Source organism: Bacillus rossius, chromosome 11 (genome assembly GCF_032445375.1).
Source record: "Bacillus rossius redtenbacheri isolate Brsri chromosome 11, Brsri_v3, whole genome shotgun sequence".
Taxonomy (NCBI): domain Eukaryota; kingdom Metazoa; phylum Arthropoda; class Insecta; order Phasmatodea; family Bacillidae; genus Bacillus; species Bacillus rossius.
In genome coordinates, this window is record NC_086338.1 from 30,679,653 (window position 1) to 30,704,841 (window position 25,189).

Here is a 25,189-nt window from a genome sequence, read left to right on the forward strand (position 1 = left end):
TACATCCCTAATCCACAGAATAATAATTAATGCTTATGTCATCTCATTTTAACATTATTAATTCTAGAATGTATGTACATAAAAGAATCAAAATTTTTTAAATTCATTTTTTTTCTTACTACTGAATTTATGTTGGCCTACATATAAAAATTATTTTCTTTCTAAAATGCACTATTAAAATTATGCTAAGATATTATTCACACACACACATGATGGTATTGATGGTATTGATGGTATGTGTTAGTTATGAGCTGGCCTCTACAAAATCTCTGAAAACGTTTAGGAGCCAACCCCAAGATCTAGGAGCCAGCTCTGTGTGAAAGTGTGAGAGTGTGTGTGTGTGAGAGAGTGTGAGAGAGAGTGAGTGTGTGTGTGTGTGGACTTAGGATATCATCCGAGGACTTGCGCATGATATTTCAGCGTGGATCCGAGGACCTTTGGCAATCCGAGGACCTCCCCCAGGTCCTCGGATTAAAAGACCTCGGATTCACGCTGTTCTGTCAACCTAGTGTGTGAAAACATGATTTTTAAATTTTTTTTTGAGGTCCTCGGATAGACCGTAGAGAATCAAGTATGTAGTGTGTGTGTGTTACCACCACGTCGCGCTAGTATCGTTGTCACTTACACTCCTTTACACACGGTGTGTATCCCATGTTTCTCAACGCTCCAAACGAGGACATTTCGCTCGAGTTTACACACATCTAATACACATCTCCGTAGTGTCTAACGCTGGTTGTGAGGACGTGGTGGACGTCTCTCATTTCACACATTACGAAGCCACAGACGCATGATCCGAGGACCTTAACTGGGTGCCATTTCAGGCGTATACATGTAAGCTGTGCTACATGAACAATTAATTCTTTATTACGCGTTACTTTACAGCCTTTATCTTACATTCAAATCATAAACTTCTTAGTAGGAATATGTATTACTAGAAATAGGCCCTATGTATTTTTAATTTTATTTGGAAGTCATAATCAACCTAAGCCTTCGAACATGAACATTAAAACATAAAAATAATATTTTAAAAAAAACCGAACGGACCTAAAAAAACACAACAAAATACTATAGGTACTAGAAATCGAAAAATAAATAATTACAATTATAATATTTTATTAAAATTATAGGTAATATGTTTGGATACGAATTTTCACATTGTAATTGTATAAACAATAAAATTGTATAAACAATACAATAAATTTCAATGTGACAGTTTTTGTCCAAACATAATTATTACCTATAATTTTAATAAAATATTATAATTGGTAGGTGCTACCTACTAATCGGTTTAAAGTCGGTGCCAAACCAAATATTTATATATATGTATATATATATGTATATATATGTATATTTATATATGTATATATATAAATATATATATGTACCCATGTGAAATGCGGACCTATAACTTCAAACACACAAAGGCATTTACACTGTAATCAGAAGACCTTGCATTTTCTGGTGTTAAACGAAGAACTTGTAAGTATAGTGTGTTAGATGATATAAATGTACCCATATGAAAAGAGGACCTATGGCTTCAAACACACGTTGGTATTTAAACTGCAATCAGAAGACCTTGCATATTCTGGTGTTAAACGAGGACTTGTAGGCACAGTGTGTTAATATGATATAAATATACCCATATGAAGTGCGGACCTATGGCTTCAAACACACGTTGGTATTTACACTGCAATCGGAGGACCTTGCATATTCTGGTGTTAAACGAGGACTTGTAGGCACAGTGTGTTAATATGATATAAATATACCCATATGAAGTGCGGACCTATAGCTTCACACACACGTTGGTATTTACACTGCTATCAGAGGGCCTTGCATTTTCTGGTGGTAAACGAGGACTTGTACGTTGTACTAACAGTGATTTTATATGTTATACATATGTATATATATATATGTATGTGTGTGTACGTATATATACACCCAAATGGTGTGTGGACGTTTTAAGCTTGTTCAATTTAGCCTACTGGATGCGGTTAAACATAAAAGTTGCAACCATTTGAATACAAGAGCTGAAATTTGCGTTTTCCTGGAATGTATAAAACGCTGTTTTACAAACGAATTTTGCCTTCTTAGTTGTTATTTCAGATTCGTGTAGTGCAGTCCATACACGAATATTTTCGGACATTCACTGCAACCGTCTATACACGTTTACTTTATCGCCGATGTCAGTAAGTAAAAAGTCAGGGGCATCAAATAAAGTCTATTTTTATGCTTCTGAACGCTTTGACTTAACCAATGTTTTTTAATACTTCTGGCAATTTGCTTCCTCCCCCCCTCCTCCATCATACTGCTCATCCCTAGAAAATAAATAAAAATAATTTACGTAACCTACGTTGTTTCATTAAACAAATATATTTTTTGGGAAAAAAGTTTATTATTGAACAACATATTTCTTAAGATTAATTTACCGCCCCGAAAATATTTTACTGTGTGTTTCATTACGTTCATGGGAATTTGATTATAAATATGTATTTTTACGAGAAAACGTACAACACTACTTGCAATAGTTTTATAATGATGACAAATTATAATTTTTATGAAACTTGCAAATGGTATTTCAGTGAATATTGTTGCTATCGTTTCTCACAGTGATGTTCAAACGCAGTCTGTTTTATCACGGCTCGGGAACACCGTAAGGATCACAAAGTATTCTTCCGCCTTAGCGTTGTGTCACAAGTGGCCATACGTAGCGAAAACACAATATGGCCGCCTTTGAGATAATAAATGTATATGTAAGGATAAATAAACAGTTATTCAGATATTCTTGAGAAATTCTCACTTTCACGCCTTGGTAAAATAAACAGAATAACTTTGACATAGACAACGCTGTGTAGTTCTGCAAAATTACACCTATAGATACTTGTGTTTGCGTATCATAATAATATGAACTCAAATATATAACTAAGTAACTTCCATGAACGTTTGTAGGACTTGAACTAAACACATTTTTGCCGGCGTCTTTACGTATTTTATAGCAAAAGACCATTCGGGAGATGGTTTGTGACGTACTTGACGTAAGTTAGATGAGATCAGTTTTTAAAACGTTCCCATTTTATGTTCCCGGCATCAAGTGGTGAAGTGATTGATATCAACAATTGTATTAACTTTGGTTTTAACAGAACAGCACGTGTATTAAAGTAGGTTATTTATTTTGAGATATGTAGTATTTAATCACATAAAGTAACTCTTTAAAGGAGATAATAATTAATGGCTTTATGGTTATTTCAACTGTCAATAATGACACCGCATGGCTAACATCATCACTGCTTTCAGCCTGTGGCTGGGTCCAGAAAACATGGATGCCAATCCTAAAATATAATGTTTAACAGCTCCCGCACTAGACGGCCAAGTTGCCGTGGCCAGTTCGCCGTGACCTGAGAGTGCGTGGCAACTACTGAGAGAGCACACACTTGTCCGCGGCGGCCAGGCTCAGGCGTGTCGCTACGACTTGAAGGTGGATGCAGACCATGTCATTTGTGTGATTAGTCGCCTAGTGTGCGGGAGCTGTAAGGATGAATGACGAGAATATAAAAACAAATAACTTACCCGTGCGAATAAAACATTTTATCTTGATCAGACATCGAATGGTAATATAATAATGGGGTAGTATGTAAATGCAAGTATTTATTAATGCAAAGTATTGAAAATATAGTACCAACAGATTTTGGCCGTATCGAATATTTATTTTTACACTTCTTACAGTTAAAATCTTCTTCAATAACAATGTTAGAAGTTATAATGTGATAATCGTTTACTTTTTGGCTGTATGTGCCTGATACAAACATAAATAGGCCTACCATTGAATATACGAACTCGTGAAAAAACCATGTGGTAAAGAGGTTCTGGGAAATATAAACCTGCCCTTTAAAGCGTCTGACCTTGTGCTTTATTAATGGTCATTGTTATGCCTACTTTCCTCATCATTTGTAAATACATTCCTCATCATTTGGAAATACAAAGTTGTATAATAAATTGTGAGTATAATGCGGAGTCTATGAGCAAAGTTGCTGTGTAAATGCAAATCATTCATTTTGATGAAGTACAATGGGAGATTTAGCGTAACGGCAAAGAAACACCTATGAGAAATAATATATAGCCTAACAGCAGACAGAATATCAGTGTTATTGGGGTTTAGATAAATATAAAGTAACATTGCAAACTCTATATAAATAAGTAATGAAAAAATTAAATAAGTTATGTTACAAATTAAGTTATAAAAGTATGTGGAACTTACTTCGGTTAATTCGCTTCAACAGCTGTCATGCATGTAAGATTATTTATATAGCTATGGCAATCTCAAAAATGGCGTAGACTTGTGACCAAAATAAGGCTTTTATAAACATGTTTTTATAATAATTTAATTCAAAACATTAATTTTTGTAAATTGTCTATATACGTTATTAAATCATTAATTTTGAAGTTGTAAGGAAGGTATGGCGAACTGACCAAAAACATCTTTGAGAAACTATCTATCTATCTATCTATCTATCTTATCTATCTACCTATCTATCTATATATATAATCTGGGCGACTAGATCTTTTCATTATGGAGACCTGGATTTCCTGAAATAATAGAGTGTATTGTTATTTTTAGTCGAATTTTTTTAAAATAAAATAATGGCTTGTGAAACCCTAGAAAAAAATACAATCTATGAAATAAACATAACTGTAAAATTATTGAAATCATAAAAGAAAAAGCAATATAATTACTAAATATTTTAACAAAATAATAATTTTAAATTATTTTCACATTAATTTAAAAATTGAAAACGAAAATAGTTATGAATTTCTTTCTTTTATTTGGTTATTGTAGAGGTTTAACTTGACTGATTTTTATAACTTTACAATCAATTTTTTTCCATATAATTTTATTTTAAAGCCCATTTTTTATGAAGAAAGTTAAAAATTTTAAAACTAAATATTGTCTTTTTTTACTTTCTCTGTACTTCAGGTCACCATAATGAAAATATTTAGACGACATAACAAACCCCGTTGTATTCTTTGAGGTCGCTCAAATTCTATTTTTGTATTTATATTTTCGTGAGTCATGCACGTTGCTACTTTTCCTATCCTCTTAAGAAGATTTCGAAGTCGCATGGTTGAATCATTCGAATCCAGACCGGCTGCCGGACAGGTATCCATATGCAAAATAAATCTTCGCACCGTTATCACCATTGTGATTAAAAAAACTGAGAGTTTCAAGAGCTTTGTAGAGGAATGGCGTAAATATTTATTTTATATTTAAAAATGAAGAATTTCCAAATAGTATAGGTTCCAGACTAGTCATTTAATCAACTTAACAGTCAAAACACAGAATAAACACAGCAAGCACATTTCTAATGGAGACATAGAGGGCCCGAGGCTCCAGCACGCGTCTGGGCGCAGTCTCAGCAGGAGGAGAGGAGGCGTAGGCCGGCTGCGTTGCTAATTCCTTCCTGGAAGGTTAACAACCCTTTCGCAAGGTCATCCTCTCACGTCTTCTTCTCACGCGTTGCGCGCTTGGTGCATAACTAAGACTTTCCGAATAACATGCATGTTTGAGAAATGTGTTTCACTTACACATTTAAATTTTCTGCTGTAATTCTTAGGAATGTATTTTAAAATTATTATTTACCTCTCTTTAAGTTATTTTATTAATAATAATTGTTTAGAAACAAATTTTAATTCATAACATGATAATGGAATGTTGTCTATAAATTACTTATTTGTTATTATAATCGCTCTTGTTTATAGCCAGCAAAGGCACACGAAATATACCAATCGTAAATAATGTAAGAAACTTATCTACTTAAAAGCCATTAAAAAATTTAAACCACTAAACCTATTTGTTGTTGAAATTTATGTTTTTAACTTCTCACTAGATAATGTTGTGGTACACGGACGTGTTAATGCGGTTAACTGTTGGAAACAAAACTTGCATAACCTTTTGGTTTTCTAAAACTAGCCCCTAACAAATAATTTTATAATGAATAGTATTTATTACACTCGCGCTATAAAAAATTGAACTAAAACGTGTACTAGAAAATAAGTATATTACTGAAATAAATACAGTGCATTTAAATAACTTAGCAACTGTATTGATCTGTTAAGTTGCGTTGACATATTCACCCCCGCTTATCATAAAATTATTTACTTTAATTTAGTAATACTAACTTTAGGTATGTTTAATAAAACTTTTATAGTAATATTTAAAAACGTGCTTTTAATTACTCGCATTTGTTTTATAGTTAAACTGTTAAAAAATCAGATTCGAAATACAAGAGGTACGCACAATGTACCATTCGTTACTTAACCACAGTGATTTTAATTAGGAAGGCCGGTATTTCTGTTAATTTCCACTTCGCATAAACGAAGGAAACGAGTAATTTAACCGACTGTTCCCTATAGATTTGATCATTTACAAAGGTAAGTAAAATAATATACAGGACCAAGGAAAATTTTGGAAGTAAAAAATAAAATTTTCAAAGAGAAGATAAATCAAGGATCATGATTGTGAAACGAAAGAAAATATTTATTACATGTGTTGATATTATCTATAATAGGTAATATTTTCCTAAGCCATATTAATTATTTTTATTTTTTATTTGTAATGTATGACTGTTATTATATTCTTCTTTATATGTAGGAAGCTGAGATACCATGGAGAAAATCTCATTTAGTAACCAACCTATGTAAGTGTTTTATTGTTGGAGACTATTGCTGGTGTATTCAAGGAAATTTTGCTTTGTTGACATAAGTACGTCTATTAATAGAGAAAGGATTTAAGATCATGGATATATGTGCCGTTAGTGGAATGAAGAAGAACTTATGCTATCCAGTATGAGTAAGAATTCAAAAAAACTTCGGCTGAAGGTTTATCACGAAAAAATAACCCATAAATGTACAACTGATGGTTATTAGTGCTTTCCAAATATGATATACGACTTTAAGTTGGAGATGAACAAATCGTTTATTGCAAATAATAGAACAAGTATTAAGGATAAATGCGTTTATTGTCTGCATAAAGTTTAATTTCAAAAATTCTGCAGTCATAACAAAACTCGTCGCTGTCAACAGGACGTATTCATAAAGGTATCTTCATAACTAAATGCTGGTCTCTTATTACAGATGCCAGGTTAATTTATGTTACAAATTTCTGTAGAGATTTTTGTCATTTTTAATTTAAAGTAGAATCCCGGCGGACTCGCAGAAAAACTAATCTAATTTCTCCGACTAAGCACCTGGGGATTGGTCATTAAATGTAAAGATCAAGGCTTGCTGCGTCCTACAGCGCAAATCAAGTGCACAGCCGAAGAGTTCGTGGCGCTTCTGCCGCGTGCCGTATCTAATTGCTGTTGGTTCGGCCGGTCGCACAGTCAGGAGCGAAGTAAAACCACGGCTAGACTATGTGTGCCTATCTTGCTACTGGGTAGGTAGCTGGTGACAGCTTACAAACCTCTCCACTCCCCTCCCCCAACCAACACAATAAACTTATATTTCAGAAAAACAACAGGACCCGTCTTAACTCCACTACCTGTGATCTTGAAGCCAAGCCGAGCCCGGCCTGCGTATGTTGATGACTTCATTTTTACGACATTTCTCTACTATAAATGCTATTTCTGTAGATTTTATCTTTAGAACTCTCTTGAATTTGTAGTTCTCCTACAACAAAATGAATGTAGACAGTTGCGAAACTGCTAATAATTAACACTTACGCAACATTTTACGCCCGTTATATTACACTTTATAAATATCAGTTACACATATATGTGACAGAACAACACACGCAAAATAAATATTATATTCAATTAGTAGTACTACCATTCAATGGTACTACCTATTAACCAATACTTATTGAGAGAAAATGAAAAATAAGCAAGGGGGGGATGGGGAAGAATTAATATAGCGTGTAAGCCTGAGCCTGGCGATAGTGGGCTTTGAATCACTTGTGTGACTTGTGTGCCGACTCGGTGCTGTGAGGAGTGAAGTCTCTCTTGGGGGATCGGCTCGAGCATCGCAAGCCAGAACATCACCAGTGACTTGTGCAATCTGTGGTGTGTTCACCATGGAATGCAGTTGTTTTGATCCGCGGGAGGAAAAGAAGGGTGGGCATGAGAGCGACAGATTGTTTTTCTGGAAGTCCCTCGTGAAAGCCGCGTAGTGCTTGCTGTATGTAATAAATAGCGACAAAAGTTTTATTATCTTTTTAAAATATATTTTCCTCAAGGGTTGATCAAACACGAGAGAGCCCCAAGTAAACCCACCGAGCGTCGGCTACATTCACCACATTTCTTAGTTAGGAAAATTAATAATTTTTATCCAGTCCGTGCTTCATCAAACCAAATTTTTTTTTAATACTAAAACCTGTGAAATGAAATGCAAGTACACGGGTTGGACGAATGTTAACTTTAATTTTATACTAGGTCTATAATGTACACGGACGCAAATGAATAATTTTGCTGTTAGTCTGTAATACATTGTGAGTGGGAATCGCAAACACATATTTTACCCCGTTGAAGGAAAGCCCTAGATCCGTCCTGGGCATGGGTTGGATTCCTCGTCAATAGAGTGGGATTTTGTATTATGCCTCTGTTTAAATAGGTTGGGATGAATTATGGATTATAGCTATTAATTTGTAAGGGATTGTGTGTAATCTTTGAAGCACAAAAATCAAACTTTCTTTTTCAAGTTTTTCACATAAATTTCACGACGTTATGTTACAGTGTCACATGAAAACGCTCTTATCTTTGTGTTAATATATATATATATGAAAGTTTGCAAGTCATCTAAAAATATAATATAAGTTACATTTTAAGAATTTTTCATTATTTAAAATTTTTTTAGCGACTCTGATTTTTATGAACTTCGTAAGTAACTGTCACCAAAACTACGTAGCACACGCGTTATATGTAGGTATTTAGTTAAATTTGTAAATAAAATAAATATTATTTATGAGTTTTTATTTTACGTAACAATACAAAATAAATAAACAAATGAAAATTGTAAACTATTCATACTGTGCAGTTTAAATTGGTTGAAATAAAATGAACAAAATATTCTTGGTGTTATAAATTACTTCCAAAATCTGTTACAATAAATTGAAAGAATTCCAATACTATTCATGTTACTGTGGACGAAGTGTGCGTATGTGTGTTATGTATGTAGTGTTATGTAGTGTGTTATGTTTTGTATGTACAGACGGTTGGAAAAAGCTAAATTATTAGTCATGCAATAGACCTTTTGTAATATTTGAAGTTTAAGAATATACTTAACAAAATTATGAAACATGTATTCTATGAAAAGGCTCCATTGCTTAGCATATTATTATTTTTTCCATGTTACAATGGTAGTGTTATTCTGCAGCTGTCACTAAAATAGTTTTATTTTTATATGATGATTTAGTCCTAGTTTCAAATCTAAGTAAACTATCTGATGATAATTTATTTATTATTTAGACTTATTATGTTATTGTTACTGGAAAATTGTTGGATATGTTTATTATTAGATTATTTTTAAACATGACTTGGTTAAAACGTCAAACAGAATTTTTCACAGCGTGTGAATTTTACAACCAGTAACAAGTTGACTTTTATCTAAACAAATGTTTTTCATGTACAATCTTCAGGTCATAGAAAATAGGAATGAGATAAGCTCATAATAATAAAACAACACTTATTTATTTTAAAGCAGACGGAAAGCTAGTTTTGTTAAGTTAACTATCGACTGACTTCAGTCAAAAATGAAACTAAGGCCGGCTACATTTTTATCTCACGCGTAGGTATAAATTTTGTGTGACCTATTTCTCAAAGGGGCTGAAATTATTTGTAATGAATTGTTTCAAACCCATTGTCTATACATTTAAAAAATCAAGTATTGTATAAAATATATTTTTATAAAAATGTTGAACTTTTTAATTGGCAAATATTTTTTTCTAAAGATAGCTATGAACTGTATTATCGAGCGAGCCTGCTTTTCAGTCTAAATGCCATGTATTTAATTATTTATTAGATGCAAGCTTGGTTATGTAGCTGTGGCAGTAGGCCCTAATATATACTTAGCACTGGAAATTAGAACTTCTATGGCAATAAAGGTTAATGAAAATTTTAAATAAATACTATCCTTGCATTTACTGTAAACTAAAGAAGCTTATCTAATATGAGTAGTATCATTAAAAATGATTATTAATTTCAAAATTTTATTCTCAATGATAACTAAGAAATAATATAATATACCTGAAACTGATTTGAAACTTCACGTTTAAAGTGTTTAAGAAGGCGTTGGTGATGCTTAGGTATTTAACCATTTTTGTCAAAAAAATAATTTATATCGGCATGAAGGTTGGAAAATCTAAAGCGAAAGGTTTTAAGTTTTTTTTAAAATAATTCGTTAAATAAAGGTAGAACAAAAAAGTGTCCTGGAGCACAAGTCAGAATCGCAGAAAGTCTCCATCTAACACCGTGTGGGCCGCGCCAAGGGTTAGGGCCATAACTGCCCCGGCGCGGCGGAGTAACGGGAACATGGTTGGAAGTCGTGACGTCACGGGGAAGCCCAGGGGGTCGTCACAAGATAGGTCTCACGATGTGCTTATTTAACACTAACGATTCGTCTGTACTAATATCAAAATGCCATTCACATTCAGAGTTAAATTATATATATATTACACCCAAGAAAATAAAGTTTACTATTCAAGCTTTAAGGAAACCATTTAACAAATGGTTTTAAATAAAAAAAAAGTAAATCAACAAATGTTACACAGTCAGGGTGAAGTCCTTGTATTTTTTTTAATCGAGCTCAAGAAAATATCGTTTTATTTGGCAAACGTCTGGCTTATGAATTAAATAAAAAAATAAACAGGATGCATAGATGTTAAATAATGGGAATTGCATCAAATATAAATGAGCAGCGTTACCTCGACAAAAGTTTGTATTTCAATACAGACATGTATATTAATATTTTTGTGCCCATGTGTATATTAATGTAACAATCGAGTGTTTGAAGGCACTAATTTTAAATTCCTATTTGCATTTTTACGATATTTATAACAACTTCTGTCAATAATGTATTTCAATATATGGGAATTTATGTAAATTAATAAAGTAATTTTAGAACCCAAAGATGTTAATGGAGTGTGAATCAAGTATTTTATAATCTAAACACATTTAATCTGTAATAAAACATTAAACAAAGACTTAACTTTTTTGACATGAATATCAAGACAAGGAAATACAACGTAAGACTTTTTTATTTAAACGTATATGTGTATTAAAATACCAAATCCTGTACTGGATGAATTCCGAAGAAAACCTAGAATTTAATATATTTTGGGTCAAAATTAAATCATTTGGTTTTATGCTGTGTTAGTAGCGTCAGAATCATTTATAGCCGATAGTAGTAGAAGGAGGAGGGGGGGGGGACAGAAATCATGTTTATTCTAAGGGTGAAATCTCTGTCTACTTTTATATTCCTTGGGCTGGTTTTTAGCAACATGCGGTCAGACAACACGTGCCTTCCTGCTAAATTACTGTTGTTTTGGAAATCTTTGAGTTTTTATAGAAGCTTTAGTAAAATAATTATTTTACCGTTAGCAGCTGCTCTCTTGAGAGATTTTGTGTTTTCAATTGCTATCGTGTCAACAAGAGAGCGCTTTACAGTTCTCTCGTTGGATGAAACAAAAGGTGATGCTAGAATGTGTTACAATCAAAAGGAAGACAAAGCAAGTAATAGGCACAATTACAAACTCCGGATTTGAAAATTTAAAGAGAATGGAAAAATCTGGGTTTCAAGTCTGCTGTTGTGTTAGGGGATGATGACATCAAAGATAGTGGAAAAACCGTAAAAATTTATCCACAGTAACCTTAACACTTTAGCAGACAAACATCGTGTGATTAGAAAAAAGTTTACCTAAAACATACATAATGTTTTTGAAAGTATATATATTTACACCAATTTAGATATTCGTGGCGGAGTGAAAGAGTGTGTTAGGTCATGGCTTAGTAACTTAAACCAATCACGTTTTGTAAGTTGAAATCTATCTTAATTCAATATTTATTTGTTTCCAACTTACACAGATTTAATTTTTATTCTAACATTTACAGACTAAACATATTTTTTAAGTAAAACCTAATTATTTAATAGTCACCCTCGGGACCGGTCCTATGACGGATAATTTAATAGACGGACAATAGAAATTCAATTTAAAACGTGAACAGTTACATTTAAATATAAGTAAATAAGTAGTACGAGATTTTAAATTATTTGGGGAAAAAAGTAAGCCATTTTTAATTAGATAACATATATAGTAGTTTTATTTACCAATTTAGTATAACATAGTTTAATGTGCAATGTTGTACAATGTGTACATATGTACGAACTTTGGAGAATTTCTTTAAGTTAAATTGTTTACATCCTAATAAAAAGAAGTCATTTTCTTCTGTTTATTTGCAGCTCGAGCTTTATTCAAGCAATGTTGTTTTTTTTTTACGGAAACAGCATGAATAACGTTTCATAAAAAATCGCATACAAGTAGTGACGGATAACAGAGATAGTTGGTTAAAGTAGTTTTACTTATTTAGAATTGTTAAATTTTAACCTTGCCTTGCTTTATAAACATACCTACATAAATATTTTTAGTGATATAATTTTCGTACTTAATATTCAATTAATATTTTAAAAACATACACTATTAAATATTATTTGTTATTTTTAAATGTACTAAAAATAAGGGCCGAGTTGGCATCTATTTGGTTAGGATTCCACTCTAATAATTATGATGCAATTCCTGCTGTCATCAACACTATAATAAGATAACCGTGCAACGAAAGTATTATTTAAGGGAATTTTCTTGATAATGTATAGCCTGCTAATTTAAATTATGCACGTCTTTTTACGTATAAATATTTTGTATAATTATTTTTTTGTAATATCAATAAATTATTAGATATAACTTTATGCGAAGATATGGGAATTGGTTTTGCACAAGTTCTCGTAGTCAATATCATGTAAGTAACGATAATAAAAACTAAATAGGGTAGATTTTTTTATGAAAATTAGTTATCACAAAGTGAATTTGTGTCATCGAAACCAAACTTGCGCCCATATGCAAATGCAAGTTATTGCGTTCTTACATATGTACATGATATTATCTACTTAAGTCTTTAACATGCAGTTTTAAAACGATAATCGCAAAAGGTAGGTATCGCAATTAAATTTTAATGCACTTTTACAGACAACTGTTAAGTCATTTCTGTAGAAATATATCAAAAATATAATAAAATATCATCTCTAGTTACCTGTACTATGAAAAATACCCTATTACAGTTCTACTTTCAGTTTTTCTTTCATTCGATGCCATTTTCTGTGACTATAAATAAATGCTGGTTTTAAGAATTGACCATTCTGTCGGGAAAATAGAATTTGAGTTGTGAATTAACACTTTTACAAGTTGGGGTTTTCGAGGTAGTTTTTTTTATATTTGTTGAGCTTTACTCAGAGTCATCCATTTCGGTACCTGGGTAAGTAAATAAATACAAAAGTGTTTGAAAAAACATTTTTGATTTTAATGCGTAGATGTGCGTTTCTTTATGAATCTATAAATACGAACAAACATATTATTTATTTATCGCTATCATGTTTTCACGCGTCGTATGTCATGTTCATTCCAACTCTTCATTATAGATGTATTAAAACAAGGGGAACAAAATTAATTATCATTGCGAGTAAACAGTATTTTAGTAACAGTTAATCTTTTTTCCCTTTCTAATTTCTCTTACTTTCCAAGCTCACATACAAGATATCTCTTCTGTTGTTGGTGTGTGTATTGATACCAGTTTCAGGCAACGTTGGAAAAATGCAAGTGAGCTATCCCACACACAGCTACTGCGCTAATTTGGCAACGTTGCACTTGGTTAAGAATGGGTTGAGAGTACCTCATTACCTCCCTCCCTGCCTGCCTGCCTGCCTCCCTCCCACTCCCCAACCAACCACCCTCCTTCACCCCTTCCACCGTCCTACTCCAACGCTTGAAATGTTTACGCTGTTTCAACACTTCGATTGGACATAAACACGTTTCAAGGAAACTAAATATCTATTGTCTCACCTGATATACATTTTTCCTGACTAGCCACGAAAAATGCTACTTTCATTAAGGGTTCTTGGAAGTAAGAACTTAAAATTTGTTTGTGGTAGGCAGTTTTCACTGATAAACTGAGCGCTTCATGTAAATATTTTTACAGAAATGACATCACAAAATACGTAATTTACCTATATTTACATCATAGGTATTTCAGTATTTAGGATCGGCACTTTTTTTTTTTTTTTTTTTTTCACTTTTCCGGTGCCGAAAGTTTGCCCGATTTGTACCTTATCTTTTGTTGTAATGCAATATGATAAAATATTTTTTTATCTGTATATAAATAAATAACATTTATACACAATGTTCCACTCACTTCTCCCCAACCCACACAATGTGACAAGCCACCTGAACTAATGCCCCTTTGCCCAACCTCCTTAAATATATCCGGCTATGATATGCAAAACATTTAAACTAACGTTCTCCAACCCCATCTTCATTACTTATTTAAAACAGCGGCATGCTAATCAAATAAGAACACATAAGGGCATACATGGTGATAATCACATAGTTTTTATAAAATTTTATTATTGTTTTTAACACTTTCAAGTTGATATTCTTTATATGTTTCGAATATTTCATTTGTACATTTCACTCCCATAGAATTATACAACTTTCATGAAGTACTATAAAAACATAAAAACCATTATCGGAATGTATCTCGTCCTTAAAAGTTTTCGATCAAAGCAGAAACAAAAGTTATTCGAAGAATAACCTTAGCCTAAACTTACTGTACAGGTGCATTAAAGATGTATAAATACAAAAATTTTCTACCGTATAATCAGTTTCGTAAGTGTTCTCTATATTTAAACATATGAACATACATCTTTCTTTTCAAGACTGAACAGTGTCCAGTTGGTATTGAAGAAATTGACGTATCTATCTATCAATCTCTAGTTTCATCTACATGATAACAGATCTTTTAAAGTGTTGTCTGTGATTTGTTAGTATTTTGTAGGAGAATAGATTATTCTATGGAGTAAATTTAAAAATCGCAGACCATAATTTTTTTCATTTAGGAGATTCATGCACAAAAAACCATAACATTCTCAATTAAAAAAATAAAGGTTCAACCTTTTGAAGCAAGAGAAATTTCTAAATTAATAAAATTATGGCGACAAAAATGCTATTTGGTATGTGATTATTATAAAAATCTCACATGTAAAAATTTAATTTATGTATGCTGATGACGAGGACTTTTGTTTATAAGTACATTTTATTCCAATATTTATTTGGTATTTTTAGAAATTGGTACATTAGGAATCTAGGCATTTCAAAATAGAAAGGTTAGGGGAATGTATGAGTTTTTGTGGTAAGTTGGCGCACATTGGAAGGCCAAGTTTGGAAATAAATATCTGTTCACTGAGATGATTAGGACCAGGTAACGTTTTATGATTTTTCTCTACTTCGCATTGAAAGAAAAAAAACTGTCGAAAAACTGAAGTGTGAAAAAATATAATAGGCTTCCTGCCGCATCTGACCTTTAGAATTTGGTTCAATATTTCAATTTAATACTTTTTAATTTTTTTGTGATACTTGTTTATCTAATTTATGTTTACGTGACGTCATACATGTATTCAAATAGCCCCTTGAGAAGCTGTTAGTTTTCGAAATTTTCGGACGCACAATTAAAGTAGGAGGTACTGGGTCATCGGTCCCTCCCAATATTTGAAGCTGGATCCGCCACTGAGTGACGAATAAGTTGTCAGCACTGGAGAGAAGACACACGTGTTGAGGTGATTTTGTGTAGAGTCGCACGTTTCCACGAACTGCAAGTTGCGATGGAGCATGTTGACGAGCGGGCAGGGTGGAGTGAGGATGGAGGGGTGGAGGGGGACGGGAGTGGCGCCAGAAACACAAAAACACCACCACCCTGGAAACTGTGTAAAGGTCCTTAGATTGAGTGGTACAATACACAGTCCTCGGTTAAGTATTTAGTTTAAACCGGTGTGTAAATTTAACCAAATGGTCGTCTTATTAAACATATAATAGTATATCAAACTGTGTAAAGGTCCTTAGATTGAGTGGTACAATACACAGTCCTTGGTTTAGTATTGAGTTTAAACTGATGTGCAAATATAACCATGCAGTCCTCTTACTAAACATGGAACAGCATATAAACTTTGTAAAAGTCCTTATATTGAGTGATAAACGACAAAATACTCGGTAAAATACTGAGTTTTTACTGGTGTGTAAATATAACCACGCGGTCCTCTTATTAAACATGAAAAAGTATATCAAACTGTGTAAAGGTCCTTAGATTGAGTGGTACAATACACAGTCCTTGGTTTAGTATTGAGTTTAAACTGATGTGCAAATATAACCATGCGGTTCTCTTATTAAACATGGAACAGCATATAAACTTTGTAAAGGTCCTTATATTGAGTGATAAAAGACAAAATACTCGGTAAAATACTGAGTTTTTACTGGTGTGTAAATATAACCACGCAGTCCTCTTATTAATCATGGAACAGTATATCAAACTGTGTAAAGGTCCTTAGATTGAGTGGTACAATACACAGTCCTCGGTTAAGTATTGAGTTTAAACTGGTGTGTAAATGACCATGTGGTCCTCTTATTAAACATGGAACAGTATATAAAACTGTGTAACAGTCCTTAGGTTGAGTGGTACAGTACACAGTCCTCGTTTAAGTATTGAGCTTAAACTGATGTGTAAATGACCACGCGGTACTCTTATTTAACATGAAATAGTATATATATCAAACTGTGTAAAAGTCCTTAGATTGATTGGTGCAGTACACAGTCTTCGGTTAAGAATTGATTTTAAGCTGGTGTGTAAATATAACCATGCGGTCTAAATATTAAACATGAAACAATATTCTAAACTATTTAATGTCCATTGTTTTTCGTAGAATATAGTTCTTTTTTAAAGTTCGTAATTCAGTATTTTCGTGAAACTAATAACATTCGTTTGGACAAGAATTTCGGAAAGTTTTATTCTCTTACCAAAAACTAATTATACCTTAATTTTTTTAATTTTTATAAAATGTAACTGAATACATTTTTGTAATTGTATCACACTTATTATTGGTTGCACTGTTGTTTAAACATTTCGTTGAGAATTTATTTGTTGGTTTTTAAATATTTTATATGTTGAGATTTCTATGTTAATATGTATGAAAATTAAATTTTTCCTTTAATACGATAAGTAGGATATAGTTCTGACTTCTTATTCTTAAATCACTAGTTTTATCTAGTTTATTATTTAGGTTGGTTGAAACCTTCGTTCAATACCAGCAGAATTGATGTCTTCAAATAAAACATTAATTATTTTTTTATATCGGAATTGGAACATATAGAACTGAATAACGGGGTTCTACGGGTTCTCTTACAAATATTGAATTGTAATTCATAGTTCAAAATCTCAATTAATAGAAAAATTAATCATCATAACAATTTTTTCGTGAATAACATTTAAATAAATGAAGTTTTTGGAGCGAAATTTATGTTTTAATTCAGTTAAAAAATATATATTTTTTTGTATGTATACACAAATTCGGATAAGTGGTTTTATCAAAAAAAAAACTTTTACGGAAATTATAACATATAGGTATTTAGTAACGATGAAGCGAAGTCAAATGTAAATGGAGCAGCAGCGGGATTATAGAGGGAAGAAAACGGAAGAACCCCGAGAATCGACTCCGTATCACCTTAGCAAGGACCACTGGTTCGACTACACGACTACCAGGAACCCTGTCTTGTTGAAACATTTATACTGATTTTGCTAGTCCTGCAGTTAACTGTAAAACTTTACAGTCCTCGGATAAAGCGCCAGACACACTTTGTGTGAAGGTCCTCAGTCTGACAGGTCCTCTGATATGCTTGCTAAAGTAATAGTCCTCGGAAGCTACGTTAGTGTTTGTGTATTCCCGTCCTCTATTTAAGGGTAAAAAATGGGGTCCTCGAATAGGGGCCTAAACACGTATAGGTGAGTGAGTGTGTGTGTGTGTATATATATACATATGACATGTTTGTAAAGGAAAAACAGCCACAGCTTGGTTAAACAAAGCCGTGTTGCAGCAGGCTTGCCTGCCGCCGCTGTCGTTGCCGCTGCGCCGGGAGCCGCCCCCCCAGCAGCCCCTGACGGAGGCGGACTTCTTCGCGCGGCAGGCGCGGCTGCAGGCGGAGGCACGGCTGGCGCTCGCGCAGGCCAAGGAGATGGCGCACATGCAGATGGAGGTGGAGCGCCAGCGCCAGAAGAAGAGCCCCATCACCGAGATGGTGCGCTGCAGCCTGGAGAAGGTGCGGACACTCGCTACCCCTTCCATCACCCTCCCATCATTCCTCGGGCCACGGTCGTAGGGATCCGGGACCCCCGGAACCTGGTGAAGCACGAAAATTTGTGGTTTTTTAATGCCATTCGCAAAATTTAAACCTTTTTGTGGAAACACTAAGTTTTGAAGTTATGTAAACCAAATATAAGAACAACCATAGACCATACAATTTAATAAATATGTAGGCCTATCTATTTAGTAGGCTAACAATGAATGAAATACGGCCATTTCAGAAAGCCTGACGTAGTACATCATAGATTTGTACCGCAAGACACTAATTACAGTACCAATCAGTAGTACTAATAGATGTCACAAACATGATATGTGTGGTGTGCATGCATAGCAACACGTCTTTAATCTTTGTATCTTTGGTTGTTTTGTAAAAATGCGGGATAGGTTTCTTTACAAATCAAACTACAGTCAAACCTCATTATTACAAACCTGAAGGGACCATAATTTTAGCACTTTGTAATAACGAGGGTTTGTATTAACCAAACTATTGGGATATCATGACAAAAAAATATTGATTGAACTTTAAATGCCTATATTTACAATTATAAAGAAAATTATACACACCGTTGGTCGTATAAGCTGGTTTCACTACATGCATGACAATATGTAAACACTGAAGAAAACAAACACAATGCAACACTTACAGAATAAATCATAATACAAACTTCAATAAACTTGCATTCTTGACACATTTTATATTCAAACATTTGGTTTAAAAAAAGCATCAATTCTGGTTTGCTCTATCTTTTTCTTATAGGCATTGTTTACTACATTTAACTTTGGTCGTATCTACTGCTGCCGACTCCCTACACATATTTTTGCCAACAAGATTGTTGCGATCCTTAAACCGTTGTAGCCAACCATTGCTGAACTTGAAGTCTGAAATTCCTAACCTCAATGCTAGGTAGTCTGCCTTCTTCTGAATCATAGGTCCAGAAATTGGCAAGTTTGCTGCACACATTTCTTAAAACCACTGCAACAAGATAGCTTCCATTTCTTGATGTTTTGGGCCTCGCATTATTTTTCTTGTTGATAATCTGGCAATCTGCATGAACTCGCAAAAGCCGATTCAATCTTTTCACAATTTTTTAGTATTGTCGACAACAACGATTGCGGGATGTTAAATTCTCTCGCAATTTCAGTTTTCGTTCTCTCTCCATTGTCTACTTCTTCGATAATTTTAACTTTAACTTGCAATGTAAGTTCGTTGCGTTTACGTTTCGCAGTCATATTTCAAAACAACTAACACTCAAAATTGAGGTTAAGATACACGTGCGTGAACAATGGAAAATATCAGTACTTTTTTCCATAGAATGTTTAAACTTCTACGTATGTACACTTCCGACGACTAATATTAATAAGGTATAGAGTTCTTTCCTTTTCTCGTTTTCCGTTTACAACATGGCATCTTTTCTAGTAGTTACTAACATCGCCACTAGAGTTGAACTTTTCAATCTTGTTTTTCGACCATTTTGCGCTGTAGGATACATGCATGTATCTTTGGAGAAACGTTTGTTCACATGACGGTTATGAAGACGATTTACTTTAGACTTCGGCGGTGAAATTCGTATTAACGGTTTACTTATACACATTAACAGCTACTTGAGGGATCAAAACAAATTCGTAATTCATATTAACCGTATTTCGTAATAAAAGTACTGAATAACATAGGAAAGCATACTTTATTTTCCAGGACTGTGAAAGTACTTCGCATAAACGGGAATTTCGTACTAAGCGAATACGTATTAATGAGGTTTGACTGTACTACATATTTTATATTTATACCTGGTTTTACACTAAATTTTTTTTGAAACCTGATGTGACACTTAAATTGGTGGTTGTTTCTCAAGTAAAGAAAGTTTTTGCTTCCCGGAAGACTTCTGGAAAAAAAAAAAAGGGGGATTATCAATACTGAATTAACCTTTTTTTTACAAGGTTAACTACTGCATATTTCATATTTTTACCTGGTTTTACGCTGCTTTTTTTTTTTTTGCACGAAATTTAATACTTAAAAATACAGTTGTTAGAAGAAAAAAAAATTTTTTCCTGGAAAAGTCTCAAAAAGTGAATATAAATATTGAACTAACCTATCGTCTTGGTTTACACTTCGCAATTTAGTATTTTATAGTTTGTGGTCAAGATATAACTATTCAAATTCATGGTATGAAACGTCATCTTACCCTGAATATTATACTGTATATTAATTTATTATATTATTTTTCGTCCTGTCCCTTTGTTTGTATTTAATTTAATTTATTTTATAGCATCTAAAAACACATTGTGAATGTTCTGCCCTGTTTATGCCAGGTGATAGGAGTTGGTGTGCTGCTTTATTTAGTACGTACCAACCATTTGTCTTCATGATTTAACAGTAATTATGTTAGTTTAATGATTGAATTTTGTGATGTTGAGATGTAGACTTAATTATTTGAAAATATTTTTGGGGATAGTTTCTGTTGCATTTATTTGTTGCTATAAAATAAAATATGCTATGTTTTGATAAATAGGTGATAGAATACAAATTTTAAGGAATAATTAAAATGAAAATAACATTTGGTACCTACTTTCAGAAAATACGTTACCTTTTGCACTAATTTTTTGAATTACTTTTAGGTTTTTACATAGTATATTTTTCACACTGCTTTTATGTGTTTACATAACATTTTTGCAGTTCCCAGAACCGTTTAAGTAATGCATCAACTGGTGGTTCAGCAGCATGAAACGAGAGAGACAGAAACACGTAACTAGAGCTGACGTCCTTCTTGCGACCTTACCCAACAGGATACACCCAGACACCGAGCTCATGGCAACGGGTTTTCCTGTCATAGAGCTGACTTCAAATAGGTCAGATGCTCAACATCAGACAAGGTCTTGTGGTTTATCACCAGAGCTGTGATAAGGTTGGAGGAAGTTCAACAAGGTCTTTGGATCTCCACTAAATGTAGGCAGCTTTATCACGGGCAAAACTACCTTCGAGTCCCTTGTGCTGGACGTATGAGAAGAACCTGTAGGAGAATGACTTCCAGAAGTGAGGTGAATGTTAACTTCTCTCTTAACCCGTTCCATAGCTGCCGTTATACAATAATACATTTCTTAGGTAGAAATCAGGTGCTGGAAATGTGCGGTTTTATTGAATGCAATCACATTTTTTATTGCCACTTCATAACCATAGGGTCTGATTCATAGGCAAGCCATGCCTGCGGAATATTGTGACATGTAGCCGCTAATAACTCTCGTAGTGACGGATTGCTGTCACATTTTAGAGCCTTTAGTCTGAGCCCACTTAATTCTTTTATCTGCCCTCTCCAGACGCATAACCAACACATTGCATTCTACCGTCGACATAATGAAACGACTAGCGCTGTGTTTGTTTACACTTGTTTGTTTATGAAATAGACCATTACTCAGCGGCAGGCTAGCAGATGAAACTAAGAGGAACGGAATGAACTGTGACATATAAACAAGGTGCCCAGATGGCTACTTGTGATGATTTGCAAATTTATAATATAAGGCCACTGAGTCGACCATGTAAAAGACACCATGTTTATCTTTCAACAAAGTGAATAACCACCTCCATTTCACTGCATGTTCAAAATGATTTATTTACATGTAGGATTATTCCATATGTTGCAATATTACAACCACACACTAAATGCCAAATCCAGATCTGGCCTGGAGCACCAAAGTTTCGTTTGCAACTTGTTGCTTTGTTTGAAAGCTCCATAGCAGCAAATTGTGCCCAATCGAAGAGCTCGTCTTACCACGTCCTAGCGACATAAGCTACCAAAAGAGTCACCGATGTGATTCCGAGCCTATTCGTACCGCCATGTTGATTTTTCCACTGACACAAAAGCTCCACACCACTGTTGACCGCATCACCTTGGCAGGAGTTGTGTACGTCCTAATGATACCATGTTTTGCAACTTTTATTATTTGTTGTATGTTTCAAATGCTTTTTAAAGTACTTGTTTATGATAGTGCCTTTGAAAGTTTTAAGTACCTGCTACATTTCCAAATCGCGTCTGTCTGATTTGTCGGAGCTAATGGTGCAGATGCGGGTTTGGCATTTGTTGGTTCATTCTGCAAAAGTAATTTTTTCTTAAGAAGCATTTTAATTTAAGATTTTAATCATACTGTCTTGGGCACCATTTTGTGGTAAATGTTTTCCATTAAGTTGCTTTAAAGCAAAAAAACCTAATAGCTGAAAATTTAAAAAAATAATTTTAACTGTGTGTACACATTAAAACATGTCATAGGTTTAGCCCAACAAGATATTAAACTCTTAGGTAAATGTTTAAGAAATGTATCAAAATTCTACTGATACACATTTCCGTTAATCTTCATTGTATAAAGGTTTGAGAAAAGCCAAGGTAAATAAATATCTATAGCATCTACCTTGCTGCCCTCTATGCAAAATCGTGTGAACCAGATGCATCATGAATGTGGCACGCTGCTACAAAAACGTGTCAGTCAGCATGGTCGGACAACATGATCAAACTGTGTGAATGTGGCGGAGCCTTTTATAGTTTTGAGTTTTAAATGCTGAAAATGCTTTATTTTCAATAGTATGCACACATTTACATACGTTAAATTTCAGTGCTTTCTTTGAAAATAGTTTGTTAAGAACATTTTCTGTATATTGACATCTGTACTACTGCAATGAATTCTAGAAACTGGAAAAATTAATTTGCCCCTTTAGGTTCTGGGATAGATACATTTCCTTTTTGCCAGAAAAATTATCATACAGCCCAGCTCTAAATATGAGACAACACACTACTTAAAATGACTTCTAAATTAGCAACAAAAAAAATGGTCAACCTTACATGTCAAATAATGTTTAGTTTTCATTTCTGTCTTTTTAAATTTTGTAACTTTAAACTATTTATGGGAAAACTATTCATCTTTAATAACTAATTGTATTTAAAGTAGTTTGTAATTTGGTACGGAAAATTTTTCTTGAAGTATTTGATTTATTTACAACAAAGTAGGCCTGACAAATATTCTGCATTCAAGTAAAAATTCAGTAACAAAAAAAATTTTACATATCCTTAAAAATCTATTTTTTTTTTTTTTTTTTTTTTTTTTTTTTCCCTGTTTTGTTGTCATGAGAATTTGTTAGTCACGGTTTCAGTTTAGTTTTGTTAAAAAGAATAGTAGTGTATACTAGTACAAAACTAGTTTTAAACATTTAAACACTATAAAGAAAAAGGTTTTCGAGGACAATCATTTTATTTATATATATTTCTTTGTTAGAAATGTAAAAAGTAGTGGATGCATACAAAATAAAGTTTTGTTTGAAACACACACAAAGCAAAAACTAACATTGGGATTTTTAAGTTTCAATGCAGTTCTTGAAATTGTTTGAATTCTCATCTCAATCTTGAGCTGGGGAAAAAAATGCCTTCTGCACAACTCTGTAATTTTGTAATGTCTGAACATTGGTGAATTTGTCAGGTGTGTTGGTTGATGATAATATTTTCTCGCTGCTGTTTCCAGGTGGGCATACCTTTCCCAGATGACAGACGAAGAGTCAGCAGGCAGCTGCTCACGGAGATGAATGTAGCGCAGTTACAAGTCATAGTGAACGACCTTCACACACAAATAGAAGGTATTGTTACAGTTTTTTTTAATCCTCAACACTTTAATTAAGGGTGTAGTATCCTGAATTACTTTGTTTTCATAATTTAGTAATTTTGCGTATATTTTTATAAAATAAATTCACATTAATTATTGTTAATTGTTTATAAAATTGAAAATGAATTTAATGAGTATTTAATTAATAGGTTTTAGAAACTTAGAGCCCAATTTTATGTAATTCCTAGCATGAACAAGAGTATATAAAAATTTTGTAATATAAAGTTTGAAATAAACTGTTTGTGTGTAACTTTTGTTGTGTATAACTATTGTTATACACAACACTTTTATGAATATCTTAAAAAACTGGTTTTCCCACAATCATACTAACCCAAGTTTTCAGGGTCTTGTAAAATCCACATTTTTATTGATTTATGAATTATATACAAAAAATTAAGTAATAAATGTTGTTAAGATTGAGAAATTAGCAACAATGCAAAAATTTACGCCTAATTTTGTTTCAACGCATTATAAAAGATCATACATATTCGGAAAATGTGAAATTTAATGTGAATAAACTAGGCCTGTGTAGTTCCCTCATTATTTGGTTCTAGTTGCAGTTATTTTAAAATATGTGAGCCATAACAGTCATAAAAAAAGAAGGTTACGTATTGATAATGCTTTACCAGCTGCAACACTACAGTTAAGATATACCATTTGTTGGTTTGTTGAAGTAAATAATGGATAGAGACATGATTATATGGTAGATTGCGATAAAACCAAAATAACACTGAAAAGCACTTCAAAACACATCGTAACCCTCAAATGCAAGTTAATACACCATATTGACCATATGTCCATATAAAACCAAAATGCAAGAAGTTATATCATTGAATTAAGTAGTATTTAACCAAAACTTAATTCAAATCATGAAAGAAGTAATATTTTAATGTTTTAAATTCAAGGAATGTTGTTATTTCGAGACAAAAATTTGCATCAAAATGCATGGAAGAGAAAAATTAATTTAATTTGTTTAATTGTGCATACATTATTGAATTAATTTCAAACCTTAAATGCTCTCTAATTTATTTTTATTGTTCTGTACTCATTACAAATTAGTTCATTGTAAAAATGAAGATATAAATTTTACCACAATTTTGGTGTAGTAAATTTTACAAAACAG

General features: G+C 33.1%; 1 protein-coding gene across 1 annotated transcript in view; it reads left to right on the forward strand.

Moving 5' to 3' along the window:
- Window positions 1-25,189, forward strand: part of LOC134536754 (schwannomin-interacting protein 1) — a 257,366-nt gene that overhangs the window by 219,636 nt on the left and 12,541 nt on the right. Inside the window, exons 9-10 of the mRNA XM_063376662.1 lie at window positions 18,170-18,388; window positions 23,929-24,040. Coding sequence (XP_063232732.1) covers window positions 18,170-18,388; window positions 23,929-24,040 — 331 coding nt within the window. The remainder of the gene's footprint in view (window positions 1-18,169; window positions 18,389-23,928; window positions 24,041-25,189) is intronic.